Source organism: Plectropomus leopardus, chromosome 9 (genome assembly GCF_026936395.1).
Source record: "Plectropomus leopardus strain MGB_pleo_1.0 chromosome 9, ASM2693639v1, whole genome shotgun sequence".
NCBI lineage: Eukaryota > Metazoa > Chordata > Actinopteri > Perciformes > Serranidae > Plectropomus > Plectropomus leopardus.
In genome coordinates, this window is record NC_142184.1 from 20,135,070 (window position 1) to 20,157,813 (window position 22,744).

Consider the following 22,744-nt stretch of genomic DNA (forward strand, 5'->3'; position numbering starts at 1 on the left):
GAGGGGTTAGCTATTGATCAACTCTGACACATCCAGACACTTGTTCTTGATAGCAAAGCTACAGCAGCTATTGACAGCACATAATGCCAATAATGCACAAACGCAGGTCTCCTTAAGCTCCGTAGACACTGTGCAATTTTGGGCTGTCTCAGATGAAAGATGACAATCGTGGCAGAAACGTGGGGATATCTTTGGTCGTGGCTCTAAAACGGTGTTCCTATGTCGCACAGTGAGAGAGGTGCAAGGACGGCACTGGTCACGGTCGTGCGATCAAAGATAGCCTCAGATAAATATCTGACAGTGTCAGATATTTGGGATGAGAATCTCACAGTGTGACTGCTGTTACGACCTACGTCTACATACCAATAGAAAGGCAGCATGAAATGATGCACTGACCAGCGCGACACTGCAAATGCTAATAAATGCTAATACTTCTAGCTCTTGTTGCGAAACTGGTGTGCCAAGTTGGCCTTTTTTTCCCCAGCCATGGCCGCGTCCACATTCCCCTTCTCCTCCTCCTCTCTAGATTTACATTGTTCTCTACCACTACAGCAGCGTAGACTGTGTGTTGACACTGATGGACTTAGGTATATCATATCATCGCACAGTCTGCACACGTCAAACTTGATGTCATACCCAAGTTTATTAAGATCCATATCACACAGCGTGGCTTGCACTGAACTCATGTAAATGCAAAAATCTCACAGTCTGCAGGAGGCTTTACAGGGATGACGTCAGAACAGCTTCAGGATCTTTGTGTTTGGTTTGAGGTAGTAGTAGATACACATGTGAGGATTTTACAAAAGTAATATTAAATGAGAGATTTACAAGGTGTAGACAAAATTGTAAAAATAACTTAATCCCTAATAAATATTGTTATATCAACAATGGATCAAATGAATGTGTAAAACCAAAGGGATCACTTGTAGTGATAGACCCTGGAAAGAATTTGCTTCGGTAATGTTGTTTATTGATAATCTATAGCTCAGATGACAAAAACAAGCCCAGACACCACCCTGATGAAGGCAAAACAGCCAACAATAACCAATTTAAGTTTGGAGCACTGGAGACTAATTGAGCAACTTCTTTTAATTTTGTTAGTTTTATGGCTCACAGCTTTCCTTTTTTGATTGTCACCATTCTCAGAACTTAGAGCATTCATGTCTCAAACTAACTCTCTGAAACTGGTTTATGTGTTTACGAAAAGCAGATTAGACTGCTGCAACATTTTTGGCAGGATTATCCAAACAATGATTGAGACAACTCCAATTGGAATGCAGCAATCTGAGTCTTTACACCTGCACACAAATTCTAACATGTAACTCTAGTACTGAGATTACTTCATTGGTTCCTGTTACAATACAGAATCACCTCCAAAATCCTGCTATAAGCATTTCATACTATATTATTATTGCACTTTATTTCTGTGTGTGTGTGTGTGTGTGTGTGTGTGTGTGTGTGTGTGTGTGTGTGTGTGCACGAATATGTGTGTTGAGGTTCGTGTGTGTTGTACAATATTGCTGTAAGCCAATGCAGTCACAAAAATCATTGAACTGTATGAATTCGAATTAGCTTAAAAGACAACTTTTTAAACTTTTTTTCTCGGTAAAACAGTTGAGTCTTTTGACGATGGAGAGAGTGGGATAAAGGGGAGGAATGACTCACTGGAACGTGTGATGTTTTTGTAGAAACCAGTGAGCCATCACCTTTTCAGCTGGCCGCACACTTAAGTCAGAAAGAAACGAAGACAAAATTGGAGACTCAGTTACTAAATGATCTTTTATACATTTCAGCAATACTCCTGCTGTGAGGTCACCTGTGTCTATATTCAAAAGCAAACTCAAAACATTTTCTTTTCTCTCAGGCTTAGAGTCTTGCTTGCTTCTTGCACAGTTCTGATAGGTCAGGGGTTTCTATTTGATCGTGTTGATGTCTAATACTTATACGTCTTATATGTGTGTTGTTTATGCTTCTTGTTCTCGTTTTTTTTTAAAAATGTATTTTGGCCCTTAATATAAAGCTCTTTGAGTTTCCGTGTAATACATTGTGCTATAAATAACATTATCGTTGCCATCCCCCTTTCTGGCAGGATTATGCTACATGCACAGAAACTAACAACAGAGATGAGTCAGTGATAGTTGGTGAACAATGTGGAGCATTTAGCAGCCATATATTTCCCACAGGAGCTGGTGGAGAGATGCACGACATCAAATAAATGTTACTCTGTATTTGCAAAATGAGTGAATAGCCAATTGCTTCTTGACATGTTCATCATAACAACTTTACGAGGTGATAATATGTAGATGTTTTGTCTACAGTGTCTGCAGCTCCCCCCATGTGACCAGTCATAAGCTTGTCCAAAACCTTATTTGGTCAGATCAAAGGAGGTCTCACTCGTACATTAGCTGAAGAAACGCAGCCCCTTCATACGTTTAAATGGTAGCCCCATGTTGATGCTGCATGGAAGCCAATGTAGAAGCCGATAACAAAAAATTTCAACCTACAGCAACATGTCATCAGGTTACATATCGTATAGGACAATGAAATATGTGAAAACGCAGATTCCAGGTAGGTTTCTTTGTAACTTGACAGCTTTTATATGCCCTGCAATTGTTGCAGCGAAATACAAAATGATATTCACCGTGATAACTTTGCAGATTTGTCCCGTAGCCTAATATGAACAGTTTTTGGACCGGAATCATAATTTTGTCATCTTACACCAACGTGCATCTGATGTTTCTGCAATCCCTTCAAACACTTTAGAAGATATGAAATGAACTTGAAAGATCAGTGATAGTCTCAATTCTTTTTTCATTTCAGCATCCTCATGGTTAATTTGAGTTTTCTTCCCTCAATGATTTCTCAGCAGTTGGAATATTCTAGGTAAGCAGAATCTGGTGGCCGTTGGAAAAACTGCAGTTTAAGGTGCCATCATGCTGGTTTCTGCTTGGTTTTGACTTGTGTGTTACTTTATCATGATCTTTGTTAGTGTCACTTAGTGACAGATCCTGCCTCTCAGGCAAGATTTGGTCTTTACCAGTTGTGACAGCGTCATGGCGACTGGTGTTGTTTACACTGTGATTCAGTTTATGTGTGTGTCATTGTGACAAAATGTGGTTCTGGTGCAACCTATTGTGGAGGGATATACCATAGAAGTCGTTTTGAGTGCTTTGTCGGGTGTTTATATGTCCGTCTCTCTGTCTGTGTGTGGACAGACTTTTTCGAAGGGCTGGGCAATCATTAAACTTGTGAAGATTAGGTGTGAAGTTGAGATCAAAATTAAGGCAGAGCTCAAAGATGGATGTAGACAGAGCAATGGGGCTGACTGTGGGGGGGGGGCACCTTTGCCCCTCCACTTCACACCCCTGGCCCACATTCATTTTAAGTTGCAGATTGCTGCTAGATGATCTGTAGTTTAAAAAATGTGTTTGCTGTTTTCCGCTTTGCAAAGACACATCCATAGTCTATAAAGTGAAATATGACCCATTCAGTTAGAAGTGTTTGTGATCGAGTTATTCAACAATCCCTTTTCATGAGGTGTTTACCTAATTTTATTGAGTCCCTGTAATTGTCATGAAGTACAGTATAAGTGGTGATGTCCGGCATGTTCATTCATATTTAAATGAACAGCAATGAGATCACAGTTGTGTGTAAAGTTGAGCATTTTAGGTTTTGAAGTTGCTGCAGCCAGTGCACAGAGCAGTTTGGTGTATATTTCCTATGTAATTGACAATTCACATGTGCTTGTCTGTGTAATTGTGCATGCTCCCCGAACAGCATTTTCATTTTTTCTCTTCAGTGATTATATGTGAGGAGCTTTTACTGTGTCATCTTCAGTGGAGCCGAAGACAGATAAAAGCCCACCAACCCCACCCTGTCAACACACGCACAGACACACACTCACACAGAGATGACTGATGGCCCTGGGCTCTCCTCTGTAAATGACAAGTGCCATCCATAACAGGCAGGCAGGGGCTGGTAAAGTGATTAGGTTCATAACACACGGTGTCTCGGTAAACACAGCTGGCACCACGTCTGTCACGCTAGACATGAAGGCAAATTGCTCAGTCCATGCAAAATTATGGATTGTGTTTTAGGTTTGTCTTAACAGAGGGTTGCTGTCGACACGGCAGATGGATGGACTGCACCTTTGTTCCACCTCACTTACTGTAGAAACTGTGACTGTCTGAGCTGCAGGATGTCAGAGATGGCAAAGTATGATAAAAAATGATAAGATAGTCAGAAGGGGACACTTAAAGTCTATTGTGAGCATAGGGAGCGCATTATGAACTCGTTATACATGGCAATCTGATAATTACATGCATTATAATTTATTATAAATCTGGCCACGACTCTGTAATGAGATTCTTATCTGGCAGCGCCATGTCCTGTTTATAGACAGTGAACTTTGATTTGCTGGTGATGATGCAGCATCTAGAGTCAAAGGCAACTTCACTGTGTTTGAAACGTATGCAGTCTTTTGGATGATTGTCAATATATAAATTTGACTTTTCAGTAAATCAGAAAATAATATGTAATTATTAACATTATTGGTTACACCTGTGCTTTTCCTACTAGCAGGTCAAAATCTCTGCTGTGACAAAGGCCCTCTGTGCACCCAGACTACACCCACGCAATAATTTGACTTATTTTGCCCGATTAAAAAAAAGTAGTCTCATCCCTACTTGTCATACATTACTGCTAGAGCAGAAGCCTCAGGCGTTACTAAATTGACTCTGGTGTTTGCCTTTTGCATTATACTTTGGCATAGAGGGGGTCGGTGGTAAGAAGGGGTCAGCAGTTAGGGCTAGGAAACAAAACTACTTGGTTGTAGTTACTTAAAGGTTGTGGATGTCACTAAAACAACACCTGGCTTTGAATGGCACAAAACACCTCAGCCATCCAGCCAACTCACTCAAACATTAAACTGTGCCCTCGGTGATGGCGGGGATGCCGCTTAAGCGGCATATTTTGACATCCTGCGAGTGAGATCAGGCTGGATTAAACCTCTTCTCAGGATTGTGTCCTCAATTTTTTAAAATTTACAAGAAACTATGCAGTTTGTCTGCCAACTTTGAAACCTCATTGCCAGTTAAATTTAACAAGGAGAAAGTACAATGCTTTTTTACTAACATTTTGCACTGTTTTAGTTTCCCTGAGTTGTCTCACCACCATCCATAGTATTTCTTTATGGTTTACAGCTATAAGTAGCTCATCATTTCCTTGTGCGTTGCATTTTAGGACAAAAATGTACATTAACAGCACAAACAGAAATCTCATATTATTTTATTATCATTATTATTAACCTTTTTTGTCAGACATTTTCCAGGGTCAGGGTAAGTGGTAACCCATTGGAGGAAAGACACAGGTGCAATTTACTAATTAAAAAACCCAGCAACTTAATATCAGGACCTCAGTACTGTGCATGTTGACCCGCTAAGATGTACGCAGTGGAAAATATATCATTAATGATTTTACCTGTTATATCTTATCTCTTTTCTATTTTATTATAAATCTGTACTTTTATTATGTTTTTAGTTGTATTGCTCTGTAAAGCACTTTGAATTGCCCTGTTGTATGAAATGTGCTATACAAATGAAGCTGCCTTGCCGTGACTAATAAAGGCAGCTCATTATAGCTCTGCCAAACTTCAGTCAGAGCAGAGGCTGGATCAGCCAGAATAACTGGAAACACCTGTGTGGGTTTGTTAGCTGAACAAAAAGGAAATAAGATAAATGGTAATGATAATACAACAGTGAATTGGTGAACACACAAGTGAACTGTGTATTTGTTGATATGGTGTCTAAAATATATCAGTTGGAATTTGAGTTTCAGATGTCTGACACTTTAAGTGCAATGAGGAAATTCACTTTGAGGAAATCATCCTTAAGGCTGAGGTTTGCCCTCCTGAGATCCTGCAATTCATATTTGTCTTCTGTGGCGGACATGACACTGAGGCCTTTATTTCAAACACCATACATACAGTTTATCTTAGTCCTGGGGTTTGTACCGTGAAGCAAAAGCTGGCTCGGCAAACCCTAAAGCCTCGATCAGAGCTAATAGGTACCATGAAAGTTGTTGTCAACTCTCTCTGTTAAATCAGTCTTTCTGTCTTAGGCTCTGAGCAGGTTCACAGAAAATGAGTCAAATGACGTGTTCATGTGTCATTTGACACTTAAAAATGATCGATTGTGTGCCGCCTACTTCCGCCGTTGAAGAATGATTTAATAAATATTACCGTAAAAAGCATCCTTGTTGCTTCAATTATCGTAAGAGAGGAACACTGGCAGGAAATGACTGACTGTGCGAATGCACAATTAATATAGCCCTTTTTTTCCCACTCCGTTATTTCAAATGTGACAGCTGCTCATTCTGCAGCTCTGTAACTTTAAACCTGATGCAGCAAATTTAAACATTATAATCAAGAACAACATTTAGGTCTGACACTGTCCTGTAGCCTAATGAAGGAGATGTGTAAATCACTTTGGCAAATTAAAGTGAAATAATTTCTACTGATTTAATAGTATTTAAATACCTATAAACTAAACTTTCAACTGTCATATACCAGCAATGTAAAACAAAATTCAGCAAATCAGAATCAAACATTATGGTATGATTTCACTGACAGAGCATGTCTTTTCAAAAGCATAGCAATTGCAGCAAAACAGGTTTCATGGCAGTATTTACAGTATAAAGATGTATTGTTTATGTTACCCTTAAGGTGTTGATATTATGTTAAGATTTAGAAAGGTTTTTTATTTTTAAGCCTTTCAAAATACGCATTTAACCAATGTCTTTTGTGGGGGACAGTCAGACTTGTGCCTCTTATTGTGAAAGAGTCAGACACAAATTACTTGCCACACATTTAATTTCCTCTTGCATTTTAGGTGCTTCGTGTTAACCTTAAATATTCTCTCACACATTTTATTTTCCTCATGCATTTTAGGTGCTACCTGTTAACCCTTTATCTCAAAGTTAAACACTCAAATTTTGAGGCTTCATCTAGATTCAATGTATTACCTTAGCTATAGTATTCATTATGTTGTTTGATTATAACAGAGTGTGAAAGTGAAATATTGCTTTGGACCTGAGGAAAGGGAGACCCAGAGGACAGAAGGATAATGAGTGAGCGGCTGTCACAACAGGATATTGTTGAATGACAACATTATTTGTTTCCTTCCGCCAGTAACTCATCATCTAATTAAAGGTGGCACCCGGTCTTTCACATTACATCCAGTGTCTGACCATCAAGCCTCAGTGACACTGTTTCCCCCTGTCTCCCACTTGCCCTACCATCATTTTCATCACCATCATTTCCTGAAATGCTCCAGGGTTCACGTTGCATGTATTGTTGGAGACTTAAATAGAATATTCTTGGCAGGACATCTGTGACTCACTGTGCCTTTTGGGTAACCACACCAGCGAGGAGCTGTACAGTATGGACAGTAGAGGGTCAGCAGGGAGGGGGCTTCAGTGCCACGGGATTGGCATGTGAAAGTATTATTTTTTTGTTGAATGTACAATAAATTACATTAAGAAAAAGCTGAAGACTGACACCTGATCCACAATTTGAGTTTATCCTTCTCTGAACTTTGATGCCTGGACGATGGATGTCTCTTTTTATTCTGGTCTAAAACAAAAAAACTGGAATGCCACTTGCTTCAGTTTTTTCTAAACAATGTAATGCTGTACTTGTTTGTTCATTCCAAATAAACATACAATTTAAAAAAAAAAAAAGAAAAAGCTGAAGACTATTGAACTTCAAGAGGTAGCTTCATCTGCTCCTCTCCTACATTTTCAGTTTTCCTTTATGGCTGTTTCAAACCTGCCAGTCCAGATCATCCAGTCTGATGCTGGATAAAAATAGTCCACTGCTGCCTCTCACCTGAAGTTTCACATGTCTAATTTGTCTTTAGTTGATATATACAGTACATCAGGTTTACCCAACTTGCTTTGCTTGGGGGCCACTTTCACAAAATGCCAGGAGGCCAGGGGCCAGTAGCAGCAGCCCCATATATTTGTAGGATTTTTGCCAGGTTTGGAAATTAGCACCAGCCAAATGCTGGTAAAATATGCAAGTGGCACTAGATTTGCTTCACTCACCAGCCAAAAAAAAAAAAACAATGACAATCTGTTGAGTGGCTTGTAATTTTTTGGATCTACCAGTCACAGTGGCAGGTGGACAAAAAAGTTCCCAACCCTGATTTTTGCACATTTTAGGACGTTTCTTGAACATTTTGATGCTGTTTTATACAGTCTGGCACTTGATGTATAATAAAAGTACAAAAACAACACCAAATGCAAATCACTTTATTTTTATCGTGAATTAGAAAACGGTTCGGGGGCCGCCCAGCACCCTATTGGGTGCCAGATTCGGCTCACAGGCCATAAATTGAGTATTACTGCACTATATCATTATCCTGATGTCAGTAAGCCTTTCTCACAGACAAAATGAGGATGAGGATGCACAGACAAAATTCCATTTAGCTTCTTTGATTTCAGGGTCCTGATTTTGTAAGGCTGTTCAATAAAGGAGCATGCATTGTCATGTGCATTGTAACTGCAGCTGGGATGTTGGAGTGTTGCAGCAGACATTGCTGGTAATAAAGTGACGGTATCTGCTCAGGAGCTCTTTGGGTACGATCAATTGAGCCTCCTTGGGTGAGCTCGGCCTGATGGAATTTTTGGGGACACTTGAAAGCTTTTGTTCATGGTCTTTTTTTTGGATCATATTATTTGATTTTTCATCAATTACAGAATAGAATTTCCACCCATATCTTTATTTTTATTATTTATTTTTTTTTGCAAAATTCTCTTTATTATTTTTCTCATATTAATCAGTTGTCTCTATATTTTATGATATTGCACCAGCTGAACCTTTCAGCAAGCGCAGATTACATTTTACTGTGCTGTGTTTCAACCCTATGATATGACATGATATGACAAATGGGACTTCTCTTTTCAACCTCCTTGGTGTTGTGCATGCTGGCTTGTGACTCTCAGGGGGACACTTGTGTATAACAGAGCCATTGTTAGTGTCTTTAGTGACACCTGTGCTTTTCCAACACACTGGGAGGGTCGTCAGCTGAACCAGCATCCACCCTGCATCTTTTTTTTAACATTAACCACACATCCATGAACTGCTTTTATTTCTGAATACGATGGCAATTGTGTTTCGAAATGGTAGCCTCTGCTCCAGCAATAGAAGCGTTCGAATGCATCTTTGTTGTAGTTCAAGGCACCATGTGTTTGTAATCTGAAAATAATTAAACTCAGATATCCTACCAAAATGTTGGAGGCAGATACAGTAAACAATGCAAAATTGAATAATAGCTTATTTGCGTGGAAGAGAGAAAAGACAGATGTATAAACATGATACTAATAGATTATTATAAGCAATAAGTTGAGATAAAATGGTTAAAATGTGTTCGGTCTCAAGCTAAGACTCCTTTTTTCCCCGCAACTTCACTTTAATCGTGATACCTCACCCCCAACTGCTGCAGGTGTGGCCAAGATGCCAATCAAAATCAGCAAATTATTATTGTAATCCAAAAATATAATAAGTCTTGATTATTTAAGAATAAACAAGAAGTACTTTTTTGGCTGCTACACTGAGTTTGCTGATGTAACTACTCCATGGTTTGGGATAACCTTAGTTAAAAACCTTTGTGTGAACCCCGTGTCACATTCTTTGAGCCAGTTTATGATACTTCAAACTGAAAAAAGGTAAATATAAACAGTAAGAAGTTGTCAATGTGATTAAGTAATTCTTGATACAACGTAATAAATTTTCTTGTAAACAAACAAATGTTGTGAAAAAAAACCAAACATTGGCAAAACTGATTTCCATATTCTCCCATGCCTGAGTGCCTTTGACACTCATAAATGCTACCACAGCGAGGGCTCGTTATGTTAGTTTACATTTCACTCTTACCAGCACAGTAGATGGTGCATAGATGGATGACGCACGCCGACCACAGTTTGTTCATGCGTATTGATGTCAATGGATGTACATCATAGCCTGCGATCCATAAGGTGATCTCACCGTATAGTCGGCATACATCAAACTTGATGTCGTACCCAAGTTTATTAACATGTCGCACCGTGTAGCTTGTGCTGAACTTATAAGATTGCAAAAATCTCACAGGAGGCTTAAAACTAACTTGTATTTTTTTTCCTTAAGACTAAGAAAAAGATGACAAAGTTAATATTACATAAATATATAGTGATATATTACATATATCACCACTCTATACATTATTTAATATCTTATAGTTTTAGCTCCTGACTGCCCTTCCTCTTTGGTGATGCATGTTTGCATATTTCTCCTATGTCATAAACATTTTTCTTTATGAGGCAATGTAACATGAATTGCTTGCTCCTTTATGTTCTCTAACTCCTCAAACTCTCAGTATCTGCAACCTTGGGTTATACGGAGAGTTTATGTATGTCATCCCTTGAACTTGCGCTGACTTTGTTGAAAATGCTTTTAAAGTTTTTGCTTCCTCATCTTGGTGTCAGCCACAGAGACAACTAATTTATGTTATGAGCATGGGTTTTAAAAAAAAAAGTATTAAGGATTATTTGACCACCGAATGCACGCCCACTTACTGAACGCTGTTAATTCGGTTGTTTGTCAGAAATCTGCTGTTTGTTTTAAGTTTGTTGCTTGTTTATTTTGTGCAATTTTTTATGCTGCTGTAACTTTTTACCATTGTGTTTTAAGTTTGTTGTTTTTTTTTTAAATGTGAAATTCTTTATGTTGTTTTCTTGGCCAGGACTTTACTGAAAAATATATGTTTAATCCCAATAGGAATACTCCTGGTAAAAATAGAGGTTTATTAAGGTAAAAATAAAATAAAATAAATACTGTTGCAGTATTTGGACAGATTGTTTTCAGTACTTATACTATGATTGCCAGTCTTAAAAATGCCACTTGGCTTCTATTTTAATTTGCAACACCTTTCTAACAGTCTTACTAAATTACATTCAGGCAGAGTTGTAGCACCAATTTCTGGGCCCCATGCATTGTTAAATTATTCATTATGGCAGTGATTGTTGAGAAATAAAAAAAATACAAAAAAAATTAAACTTTTCATTATAGGCTCTTTCCTTGAGGCCCTGGGTAATCAGTCCCACTTTCCCCCACACTACGACGCCCCTGCATTCAGGTCACACTTTCGTAAAGTCTTTTCTATTAACTTTATTGTAAGTAGTAAGTTTGGAGAGAGCTTGATTTCCTACCATCTGACAAATACTGATAAACACATTAATGTACAGTACATTTCTTCTTTTTCTTTTTTCATGTTCTTACTCAAGGACAAAAATCAGTGTCAGCACACTACGTAAACTTTCATTGGCCCCACACTTTTATTGAAGGGTCTCCATTCACTGCTTTAAAACAGTTAATTAGATTCACTCCAGCCATGGCCTGTGCTGCGTCAGTGCAGGAGAGCAATTTGCCTTGACCGCCTACTCCAGCATGAAGGACTGCAGACCGTTCTCTCACAATTGCAGCTTTTGTCTCGAGCTGCTGCCATGCCAACACAACTGAGCCACCCAGCTCCTGCCAGCTCAGCCCTCTAAGATGCCTTGTGAGAGCAACATATTAGGCCACTGTCACTTTAGAGCCCTTAATAACTAGCATAGTCAGCTCAAGGTTTACCTCCGTGCACCTATTTCAAATGTTGTATGACATGGTTCCACTTGTATCCAGAGATGAGCTGAGTACATGCGGCTGTTTTGTGTTTCCCTTGAGTGGGAGTTTGGTTATTGGATGACTTAATTTCCCTGGAGAGGACAAGATATTAGTCAGAGCACTGGTCCCTTTATTTTATATAATACTCTATCAGGGAAGCATTGATGAATGTCTGTCACAACACGGTGTTGCCTTCAGTCCAAAAAGTAAGAGGACAGAATTAAACAAATTTCAAATTAGGGATTAAGTTGGACAGAATTAAAGAGGTAAGTCAATTAATCAATTGTTTAATTGTCACAGAGATTCAGCACGGTTCAGTTCCAGTAAAATGTGATCTCATCTGCTGCTTTAACTTGTGCACTGTGATTAAGTCCTTTTTTGTATCTCCTTACACTGTTGGCTGCTACTTTATAATTGGATGGTTCTGGTAATCCATGACTTCTGATTGTGGAGACTGTATATAAAGAAAGACGATGCGTCCCCACTTACTCCCGCTATGGTTAAGTGAAGCCAAAGTATTCAGTATATGGCAGCTGCCATCTTGCACTGGTGATGTCATCTGAAGCCAGAGACTGTGCAGTAGAGATCTCAGCAGTGGAGGAGTTTCCTGTCAAAACACCTGTCCAACCAATCGTGAGCAGCGCCATTAAACGTGAGCACATAGATTGGCTTACACAGCTGTCAATCATGTTGGAAAATGCCCTTTTTTAAAATAGAATTAAATAACTCATTAAAACCAAACTTATTTGAAAAACAAACACTTGAACAACCATCAGGGTGATGACAATTACCTTAAATGATAGAAACCGTCTTTGGGAAAAATTTGTATTTATGTACTTTGAGTTTTGAGTTTGGCCAATGTCCCATTCACTGACATAGAGGGGGCGGGATTTATGGCCTGTACTGCAGCCAGAGAGCAGGGGGCGATCCTGACTGGTGGGTTGATTTCCATATGACGATAAGTGAATGTCAGTCATACGCCACCACTGTCCAAAGCCAGCCAGAAAAAGCATCACCAAGACTTGCAAGGTAGACAGAAGAGCCTAAATTTAGTCTAAATTTAGCCCAAATCTAGCGGAGCTGACAGAGAAATGGCTGTGCCTTTCCTCTGAAACGATTAGCATACACTGTTTTTTTTAAATTTTTGAGACGATACACTGGTGTAACACCCCAAGTAGCTATGCCAACTTTGATAATGACATCCAACAAGCTTCAGCTGAAAAGAGCAAGTGCTACTGTTGGTCTCAACACAATTTTGTGACTAGTTAAAGAAATCAGATTATAGACTCATTTGCTCCAGCGTGTCTTCTCTCTCTCTCCTCGCCGACTGTCTGCAGAGCTTGGATTAATTATCTCCTCACTGATGCACCTGAACCTGCCAACTCATGTTTGCTGAGACAGACAGGAGAGCACACGCATGGATTAACCTTAGCTGTAACACTGAGATAGATCTGTCTTCGTGCTGATAATGCCCCTGCTCCGTCTCAGTCTGTATCTGATAGGGCATCATGTGTGGGGTGTTGACTATTTGCATTGTGATCACATGTGTCAGCAGTTGAAATGCAGCACAGAGTGTGTAGACGCACTTTTACTCACTGACATCTGTTTGCAAAGAAAATATCTCACAAAATGAATGGCTATCATTTCTTTCCTTTTTTTTCCTAATCCATAAAAGCTTTTAAAACTTTCTATTTAAATGCATGAAGTTTGAAGAGAATACCTCGTCTCTTCCATTCGAAAACTGACCCCTGTGTCATTTTCTGCATTCAGATTAAAGACTTGAATGCTGTGGATGATTAATTCTTCTTCTAGAAAAGGTTTTGATTGTCGATGTCAATGTCTTTTAATATTTAAACACCTACAGTAGAATATTCTGTTCAAGGCTCAAAGGTCCAGTGTGTAGGATTTAAGGGTATATCTGGGCAGAAGTAGAATATAATATAATAAGTATGTTTTGTTTAGTGTGTAATCACCAGAAAAAAAAGGTTGGTTGTGTTTTCATTACCTTAGAATAAGCTGTTTACATCTAAATAAGTCATGTTGCACAGCCATGTTTCTACAATAGCCCAGAGCACACAAATCATACCCTGGCTCCCGACAAGGCCATTCGCATTTTTGCTTCAGCCGTCGTAGTTAGCAAGCACAACAGCATCAGAAAAACATGTAAAACTGCTTTATTCATTGTTTTTTATTGGTTTGAATTACTGGGCATTTGTTTTTGAGAGGAAGAGACATCTGCTCATAATTTGGCTCCAGGTAAAACCCCCCTGACCTTTCACATCCTAAATTATCAGAGAAAATGTGAGCACATATTAGCAGGCGCTGAACTAGTGCCCGTCTCTGATGAGCCAAACAGAATCAGAGAAATAATGATTTTTAATATGAAAGTCCTAATTTCAGTGTTTTACTGTGTTAATCACTGAGTCAATTTTGTTTTGTCCTACTAAAAACTTCCTGAACAGTGAACACAGAAGGGATCCTAACGGGGGGTAGAAGTTTTAGCTGGTAGCGTTCTGCAATCGTCACTGCTAAATGCCACCTGCTTCTTTAATATTCAGACATTTTATAATAAATATTCTTTAAAATTTTAGTGAGACAACCATGTGAACATGTTGTAAACATGAAGAGATTCTCATCTCCTGATTATCAGTCTCTACAGTTTGCTTGGAATTCAACTGTCTCAGATCTTGTATTTCTGAGCTTATTGCCTCCTGAAAGAAACATACAAAACAACATGTAAATTAGATTTGAAATGTGTGCACAGTGAACATTTTTGTCCATTTTGTGTGTTTTTTATCTATTTTTCCCTTGAGGAAACAAATTTAATTTGTCCAAATCCAGTTAGCAAACAACTGTAAAATACTCGTATCTTACCCAGCAGAAAAAGACTTTCTTCTCTCACATCAATAACAAAGATGAATCTCATATATTCCCTTTGTATTTGACGAATGTGACGATGTTAAACTCTGTGAATAGAGAAAGAGGCAGTGGGGAGGATAGAGAGGGAGACCACAGAACATGCCCTCTCCTCTCAGGTGCAGACTTCCATTTAGAGATAAGTGCAGGTACGTATCTCTGCCTCTTCAAGTTCCATTTGAAGATCCCCGCCTGACCATCTTACTGTGTTATTGCCACATCTCGATGCACGGAGCTCTCAAGAAAAGAGCTGCTGTCTAGTGCAAAACTAGGTTTGTGCCATCTAGCTTTGGCATTCAGGAATCGTGACATATAGAAATGAAAAGGAAAAAACAGACGATGAACGAGTAGTGCGAAAGCTCCTTCTGTCTTCTTTTCATCTTATTGTGATAAAACTAGCTACATCTGGCCTGACAAGATGCCATGTTGGGAGAATTAGATTTTCAATATTAGGAACAATAATTTTTTTTTTACATATTTCACAAAACTTCACAAAAAGCAGTGTGGCATTTATCTACTGTAGTTGGATAGTTTATTATGTAAACAGACTATCTAATAAATGTTTTCATAAAATAGCTGCAAATGTAAGTGTTTTATGTCTGAGACACATTCTGTTTTAAATGCAAATCTCTCTCCACATAAATACATTTAGAAAAACATGATTATGCTCACATATTTCCAAACAAGTATGTTAGTAATACCTGAGACTGCTGCACTTCAGATGACTACACACTGTCTGAAGATCTCTCAGTTTTGATGTTTGATTTTTTTTCTCTCTTTGAGCAGCAGCAGAATCCAACGGTTCGTTTAGTTTTACAGTGTCTGATGACCATGACAGCAAAGAAAGTACAGCACAGCGACCATCTGTCCCGTCTGCTCATGGCCTTTTCACTCATTATTTTTCACATGTGATGAAAGAGCTGAAAGCACAGCTTTATATAATGTACCATATATGTTTGGAGGAAAAGGAGCTTATGTATACTGTCAGTAGTGAATAACCTTGAGCATCAGTGATATTATATGATGGGATACAACAGTGGCTCTCGATTTATTTTTTCGTTTCAAGGACGCCTAAAGTGATACACTTTAGGTCACAGACCCCCATTTAATGCATGTTTGATACAGGGACCTCCATCTGAAAAAGTATATGGTTAAAGGTACAGTTTGTAACTTTCATTAAAAAAAATACACATTTAACAATCCACAGTAACACATATTAAATTCATATTTGATCAGCGCCGCCTAATTTGACAATTTTACTGCAGTTCAGGGAGTGATTGACATGACTAACCACCATAGTCTGATTCTAGCAAATAAGGCAGTTGTTAGAGGAGCAGGGACATGTTTCTTTTTTTTCCAAAGATAATATGTCTTGCATACTTCTTTCAGAATATAAGTACAGTTACAGTTGAACTTGCATAATTTATGGATGAAATAGTTCAATTAAACTATTCTCCTTTAAAAAAAAAAGAAAAAAGAAAAAAGAAAACTATCTCATGGACCCCTTGGGGTACCCGGACCCCCAGTTGAGAACCACTGTGTTACTATACAACTTAATTGACAGTTTGCACTAAAATACATTTTGCATCCTGAGGCAATTCCCTTCAAAAACTTTCCACACTGGTTAAACACACAGTTGCAGGAATTCATTTAAACCTTTATTTTAAGACTTGGGGAAAATCAGTTGAAGGATGATTTTTATTGATGCCGAGCATGAACAAAGACATTAAAAACAATCAAGCAAACAAATAACAGTTGAAATAGAATTAAAATCGTACAAAACAACAAACAATAGTAATGAATAATAGCTAAAATTTTAAAATACAGGTGAATAAACATGTTATGGTGTAGAAGTATAATTGAAAATGACCCCATATACATTCAATTAAAACAAGATCTGAAATAAGGCATTTAAACAGCCGTAATGTTGGAAGAGTGTCCAAATTTAAACTCTTAAGCAGATTATTAATGTATAAGGTGTACTGTAGAGAACAACATTTCTCCTAATTCAGTTCTGAGTAAGGGATTGTGGAGCAACAAGATATTCTGTGACTGAGTACCAAGATTATGTCAGTTCAGAGTTAACTGATGAAATTTAGGAAGGAATCATCTGTTTAAAACCTTAATAGATGAATAAAAGCCGATGCTGGTCCAGCCTGACAACCAAATGTGGCCAACCGACTTGTTGACGGCAGTGGTGGATGCTGTAAGGATCCCTGGTTATAACCTTCTAGGCTTAATGACACACTTCATAGGTGTACAAAAACGCATCAAACATGACAGCATATCACATTATATACTCTGGATTCAGATCTCAGTTAGCAGCACATTGATTTTGGTTTTGGTTTAGCAACTGGATAGACTTATACATAAAAGAAGTCTTCTGTCTGTTGCATTTAAATGGATTACATCCAAAGCGCTGCAGTGTTTGTATACTTTGTATACTGCAGACTGATCAGCTCTTTTCACATCTACTGCATTGTTTCCCAGTCATGGCAGTGGGACCATCTAGTGGCTGAGTTGTGTAATGTTAGGATGCAGAGAAATGCTGGCAAGCTGTCACTCTGTATTTGAATGCTTAAAAAAAATCCCCAGTGGAACAACATGACGGGAAGTCACCAACACGCTCCAGACAGTACAATGCTGCTCTTCATCAGACTGTACAATGCAGCACCAGTCAGCCAACGCTCCTGCGAGCTGCATCTGCTGCTCACAAAGGAGGTTTGGCAATGTCAGATTTCAGCTGAGATGAGAAAGACTCTTTAAGAAGTTAGTATGAGCTCATGTTGCTGCTTGAATGATTATAAACGTATGTTGCATTGTCAAATACTGAAATGAAACACATGCTCTATTGTTCAAACTCATAAAAAATATTTTAAGTTGTAGTAAAGATCCCAAACTTTCCATAAACTCCACACTCAGTATCACTCAGTATTAAGAACTTATATTCTGCCTTAAAGTGTACTTTTCTGATGCCTGTAATATGTAATGTTTTGACATAGAAATGTTTAACAATTAGATTTTAGCACTGAGGTTATTGTTAGTTATAGTTACCACACTGCATTATACTGAGACAAGAAAATTGAAACATCTCTCAGTATAAATAGCCCAGCACAGCGCCACTTTTAAACTATGACCTTAGTAATAAAGATTTACATGTCACCAGAAATTTAACAATAATTCAGATCATATAAAGATACCTGTTATGGCACAACCCTGGCATTTGATTGCATTAGATTGTACAGGTGTAGTGAAGGGTATATGTGCAATTAATATGTGCAGGGCATTTGTGGAATAATCTTGAATAATCTTGTACAGCACTTTAGTGCAGTTATTGTAGGTAGAGCATCTGTGCAGCAACTGTGTATAGGGCACTGTGCAATACTCTTGGGGTGTATGGATTGGGGGGTACTGTGTGTTAATCGTAGTTTGATTGTATATGTGTGTGTGACCATGTCGCCTGTGTTTCTCTTGACCTGGGGTATGGATCTGGGGAGGATCCTGTGTTGATTGTAGTTCGGCTGTATATGTATGTGGCTGTGTAGGCAATGAAGGATAATCTTATTTTATCTAATCTTAATGTGATTTCATTGTGAATTAGAAAATGGTTCGTGGGCCTCCCAGCAGCCCATCAGAGGCCAGATTTAGCCAATGTGCCAAAAGTTGAGTATCACTGGTGTAAAAGAACTATTTTGTGAATTCACACTTCAGTTATGTTACTGTGGTTAGTTGGGTATCTTTTTTTAAAGATTTTTGGGGGCTTTTATTGCCTTTATTTGACAGGATACTGTGAGTATGAAGGGGGAGAGAGAGGGGGGGCGACGTGCAGCAAAGGGCCGAGGCCGGAATCAAACCCGCGTCCGCTGCAGTGAGGATACAACCTCTGTATATGGGACACCGCTCTATCCACTGAGCCATCATGGCGCCCCTAGTTGGGTATCTTTTGATCAAAGTTGAACAAGTCTTTTCTTTGTTTGGATGGTGAGTTTACTGGGAGGATAATCTTGTGATTCACAGCTGGAGGGCCTGCATTGACAATATTTATCTCTTTTTTGATGTAGTTTTGAAAATAATCTACAAGTCATTCACTAGTCAGTATCCGCTTATGACATAATCTTTGTTTTTCTTTTTTAAGCAGTTAGTTTGAAGTAATCAATGTAACCATTCAAAACAAAGTTACACAGCACTTATCTGTTTTAGGGGGGATTTGAAACACAGTATATAAGGAGGACTATGATTCACTGACAGCAGTGCAGTGCTGGCAGTGATTATGTATTTTTCTTAATGTCATTTGATTTTTTTTTGGTCTTGGATCACACAATGATTGATTCATAAAAACACCAAAGACATTTGCTTCATTTAATGATTTATTGACATTTACTTTTTTTTTTCTCACCATGTTTTCTCTTGATACCAATAGTATTTACCATAAAGTTTATTTTTCATTTAAATTACATTTATAATGTTTTACTCACATACACATTTATTGTTTAATTTTCTTATTGCAATAAACAAGGGTAGCCAGAATGAGTCAGGTATTGCTACAATTCGCCATACAAACTCTTTGTCCCCTCTGACAATGAAATTCAAAAATAACTTTATTGGCAAGACAAAATTACACCATAGCCTCTCCATCTCTCCATCTCTCTCTCTTCCCACGGGAGAGGCTGAGGGCAGAATAAGGCTAAGGCTAGTAGCCTAAACACAGCTAACATGAAATACCTGCCCAGAAAATAGGAATCTAACATTTATTTCCCATATGTGAATAATGAGGATGAATTAGTGGAAATGACCACAGTATGAACATTTCTGTGGTGCTGCTACTTGACTGACCTACAAAGGACAATATTGCAGTACTTTGATTAAGCTGGGTCATTGATCAAACCTCTGTTAGAATCCAGGATGATTGATCAATTATCCCAAACCAAACGTGTGCAGATTTCCATCTCCGTGATTGTGTTAGGCCACTCATAGCTCCAGGATGCTTCTGTCTCTGATTGGTGGGAGGTGGGGAGAGCGCGGGTCCCAACACACACTAGAATACATATGGTACACACACCAACAGGAAGGAGAGCACAGGTCCTGGAATAGTATCTCACTCACAAAATGAATTCTGCAAAGAAGGTTTTGCGTTCAGCAACAAAAAAGAGCACAACGGTGGAAGCTGACGCCATGCCAGCTTCGTCTTTAAGTAATGGCATTGATAATGTTCCTCAGGATTTCCACTGAAACACATTTCTCACGCACAGAACAAAAAAATGCAACTCAGTATTTCCAACTAAAAATAAGCCTGTTGAACAATTCTAGCTTTAATCCCTTGATACCTGGCGTTGTACCCTGTTCCCCAAGCAGAGATTACCATAGTAAAAAGGCCCTTTAATATGAAGGGTCGGTCCCTTAACCCAGCTACACCTCCGTCTCTCTCTGTCCCTCTCTAAATCCCTCTCTAAATCCCTTCAAGGGCTCCTCATGGAAGAACAGAAAAGTCTGTCAGCTGGCGTGCTCTCACTTAACACATGACTCCAGACAACATGTCACAACATGTCACAATGATAACAAGTCACTCTGATAAAAATTGCTCATTGCATTGCAATATTCAGACAAAGGTAAGACATTAGAGCTCATTGCTTCTCAATGAAAGGGCACAGTGTACATCTCGTTCAGAAAAGGGTGATCAAGCTGTCGAGCAGGATAGGTCTGCTGCTGCTTAGCTTAGCTTTTGTGGCTCCCCGCTGAGTCAACTGTCCTTCTGTCTGAGGCAACACTTATATAATCCACCAACCAATAATTACACTTTATCTCTTCATGGATGCAACTTTTCCTACCTACAAAAATATTTTTTATTGTGTTTTGCTCTTTTTTTTATGTGTGATACAAATGCAGACCAACAGTCCAAACCAAAGAAAACAAAGTGCTCACCAGTCTTTGTAAAAAGAAAACAAATCATGGTGCATTTCATGGCTTTCAGTTGTAAGACGGGAAGTTATCGGCCTTGAGCTGGACGTCTGGGCTCCTCCTCTGCCCCGGGAGGCCTCGCTCGTGGGCTCCTGGCTTGGTTGTCACTCCAGCTCAAGATCATTTTCTCCACAAATGTATTTGGCTTTCATCTTTCTCTCTTTAATGTGTTCCCTCGGAGCATTATGGTTGCCAGTGTCGACGTGCCCTCGGCTATAGACTTGTATGAACCTTTGGAGATGGGGGAGGTGAGGAGGAGGGTAGGTTAACAATGGAAGAGTTCGACCCGATGATGCAAACGCCTGACCCTGCAGGAGCTTATTGTGAGGCTGCATGCAGAAACAACTAATACATCAGTGCACAGGGTTGCACCTAAGTCATACCTCCCCACCTACACAGTGAATCAGCCGGTGAATAAAGTACCGGGAGATGTGAGGATGTCGATAACTTTCTTTGTAATAGCTTAATACGAACGGAAGTCTCACAAAGTACATATGAACTGTGCTCTCTCCAGTGCAGTATTTGTCATTACTGTCAGATTATTGCCATCAAACACAAGCTAAAGAGGGGCCATGGATCAACTCAAGCAGTACAGTATGTACCAATGTGTGCCTTCTGCTGTTTCTCCTATCCTCTCTTCCCTTTAGTGAGGCCCTTCTCTGACTGATATGGAGGCTGGCAGATGTGTCCTGTAGCGTTTTTTTGACAGTGCAGTCTATTTTAAAACACAGATTCGTTTGGGCCTGTGTGTGTCTGCATGCTGCCTCGGGTCAATCTATCCAGTGACCCGTGCCAGCCCTCCTCTCACCTCACCTTCTCAGGAAATGACAGGGGAGTGCAATCCCCCACAGTCACTTTTCTGCTCTCTTAACCCCCCTCCCCAACCCAACCCATCAGACATGTTCAGATGCGGCTACCACCTGCCTGTCAGCCCAAGTCATGTTGTATCTAGCGAGGACCTAGTGTCACAAACTGAAGAGTTGCTGGCCTCCGGCGCAGAAGGGGACATGTACAGTACCGTGGAGGCCGCCGCAGCTACATGTGGCGCATACAGCAAAGACCGATTGAAGCAGCTACCCTACTGACATAACATTATTGTCTTGGTTTTTGAGGTGCATAGGATGAGAAGAACACGCTGAGCCATGATGACAGGAGGAAACCCAGCCTGGCCCAGAATAATTACGTAACACTACATGTGGTTTAATGTTTCTAGAAAGATGTGCATGTGTTTCTTCTGTGGCTATCGAGGAGGCCATGTAGGGGCCACAGTGCAAGGGAGAGAGGCCAGGGGAGGTGAGAGATGTACAAGGGAGTTCAATGCATAATGAAAATCTCTCCTCTGCTCATTTCATCTGTGGAGCACTCAGAAGTCTTTGAAATGGAAGGAGAGTTTCAGGTAAAGGGAGGAAAGACTTATACTTCTACTCCGTTCTGCGGCGCCTTTTCCTCGGGTTGCTCTCAGTTCAATATTTAAATGTTTGGATTTTTTTCCTCCCTATTAATTGCTGTTTGTTGATCATGTTTGTTTCTTCACAGTGTGCTTTTTGAGTGGCTGTTCCTGACTGGCCGAAGTCAGAGGGTGATGTGTCAGTAAGGGGAGAAGAGAATTGGCCCGTGGGTGGTGCGGATGGGCCCGGGCGCGGGTCTCAGGATGGCGTGGCTGAGAGGTGGGCCTTGCAATAGGTGATGGTGCGGGTGGGGCGCAGGAGCTGCTGCGCGGAGAGCCAGTGGGTTCGTGGAAGCTGCAGCGGCCATTGCTGCAGCAACAGCCAAGGGGTTGGGCAAGAGCCCTGCACCCAAAGCTTTGGTGAGATCCTTGGAGAAGGTCAAAGAAGACTGCAAGCACAAGAAGACACAAGACGAGATAGAGTGACAGAGAGGAGGGGGATAAAATGATTAGTTCCACAAGGTCAACACATGGAAAGGAAACAGATATAGACCTTCGTCTCCAGACTCTTTTGATCCAACATTATGCTGAGGTTTCAAGCCAATTGAGTTAATACTTTCAGGAGAAGGACACTGCCAAACCCAGAACAACGGGCTGGCTATTGCAGGGATCAAATAAACACGCTCTAACTACTCCGAGGCTTTGCAGACCTCATGTTCTCCATTATCACTGTCTATCTGATCTGCGGATCTCAGGTTTGCTGACCGTGTCACTGGAGGAGTCAGAAT

The 22,744-nt window shown here is 39.7% G+C and overlaps 1 protein-coding gene and 1 long non-coding RNA gene across 3 annotated transcripts in view; one reads left to right on the forward strand and one right to left on the reverse strand.

Annotated features, from left to right (window-relative positions):
• The window catches only part of LOC148188733 (uncharacterized), a 51,625-nt gene that overhangs the window by 4,403 nt on the left and 24,478 nt on the right, over positions 1-22,744 (forward strand). The gene's annotated exons all lie outside the window — the stretch shown is intronic.
• Positions 18,964-22,744, reverse strand: part of znf385a (zinc finger protein 385A) — a 69,652-nt gene continuing 65,871 nt past the window's right edge. For both annotated transcript variants that reach the window (XM_042492015.2, XM_088082178.1), the window contains one exon: positions 18,964-22,405. In XM_042492015.2, the coding sequence (XP_042347949.2) occupies positions 22,157-22,405 (249 nt within the window). In that variant the 3' untranslated portion in view covers positions 18,964-22,156. The remainder of the gene's footprint in view (positions 22,406-22,744) is intronic.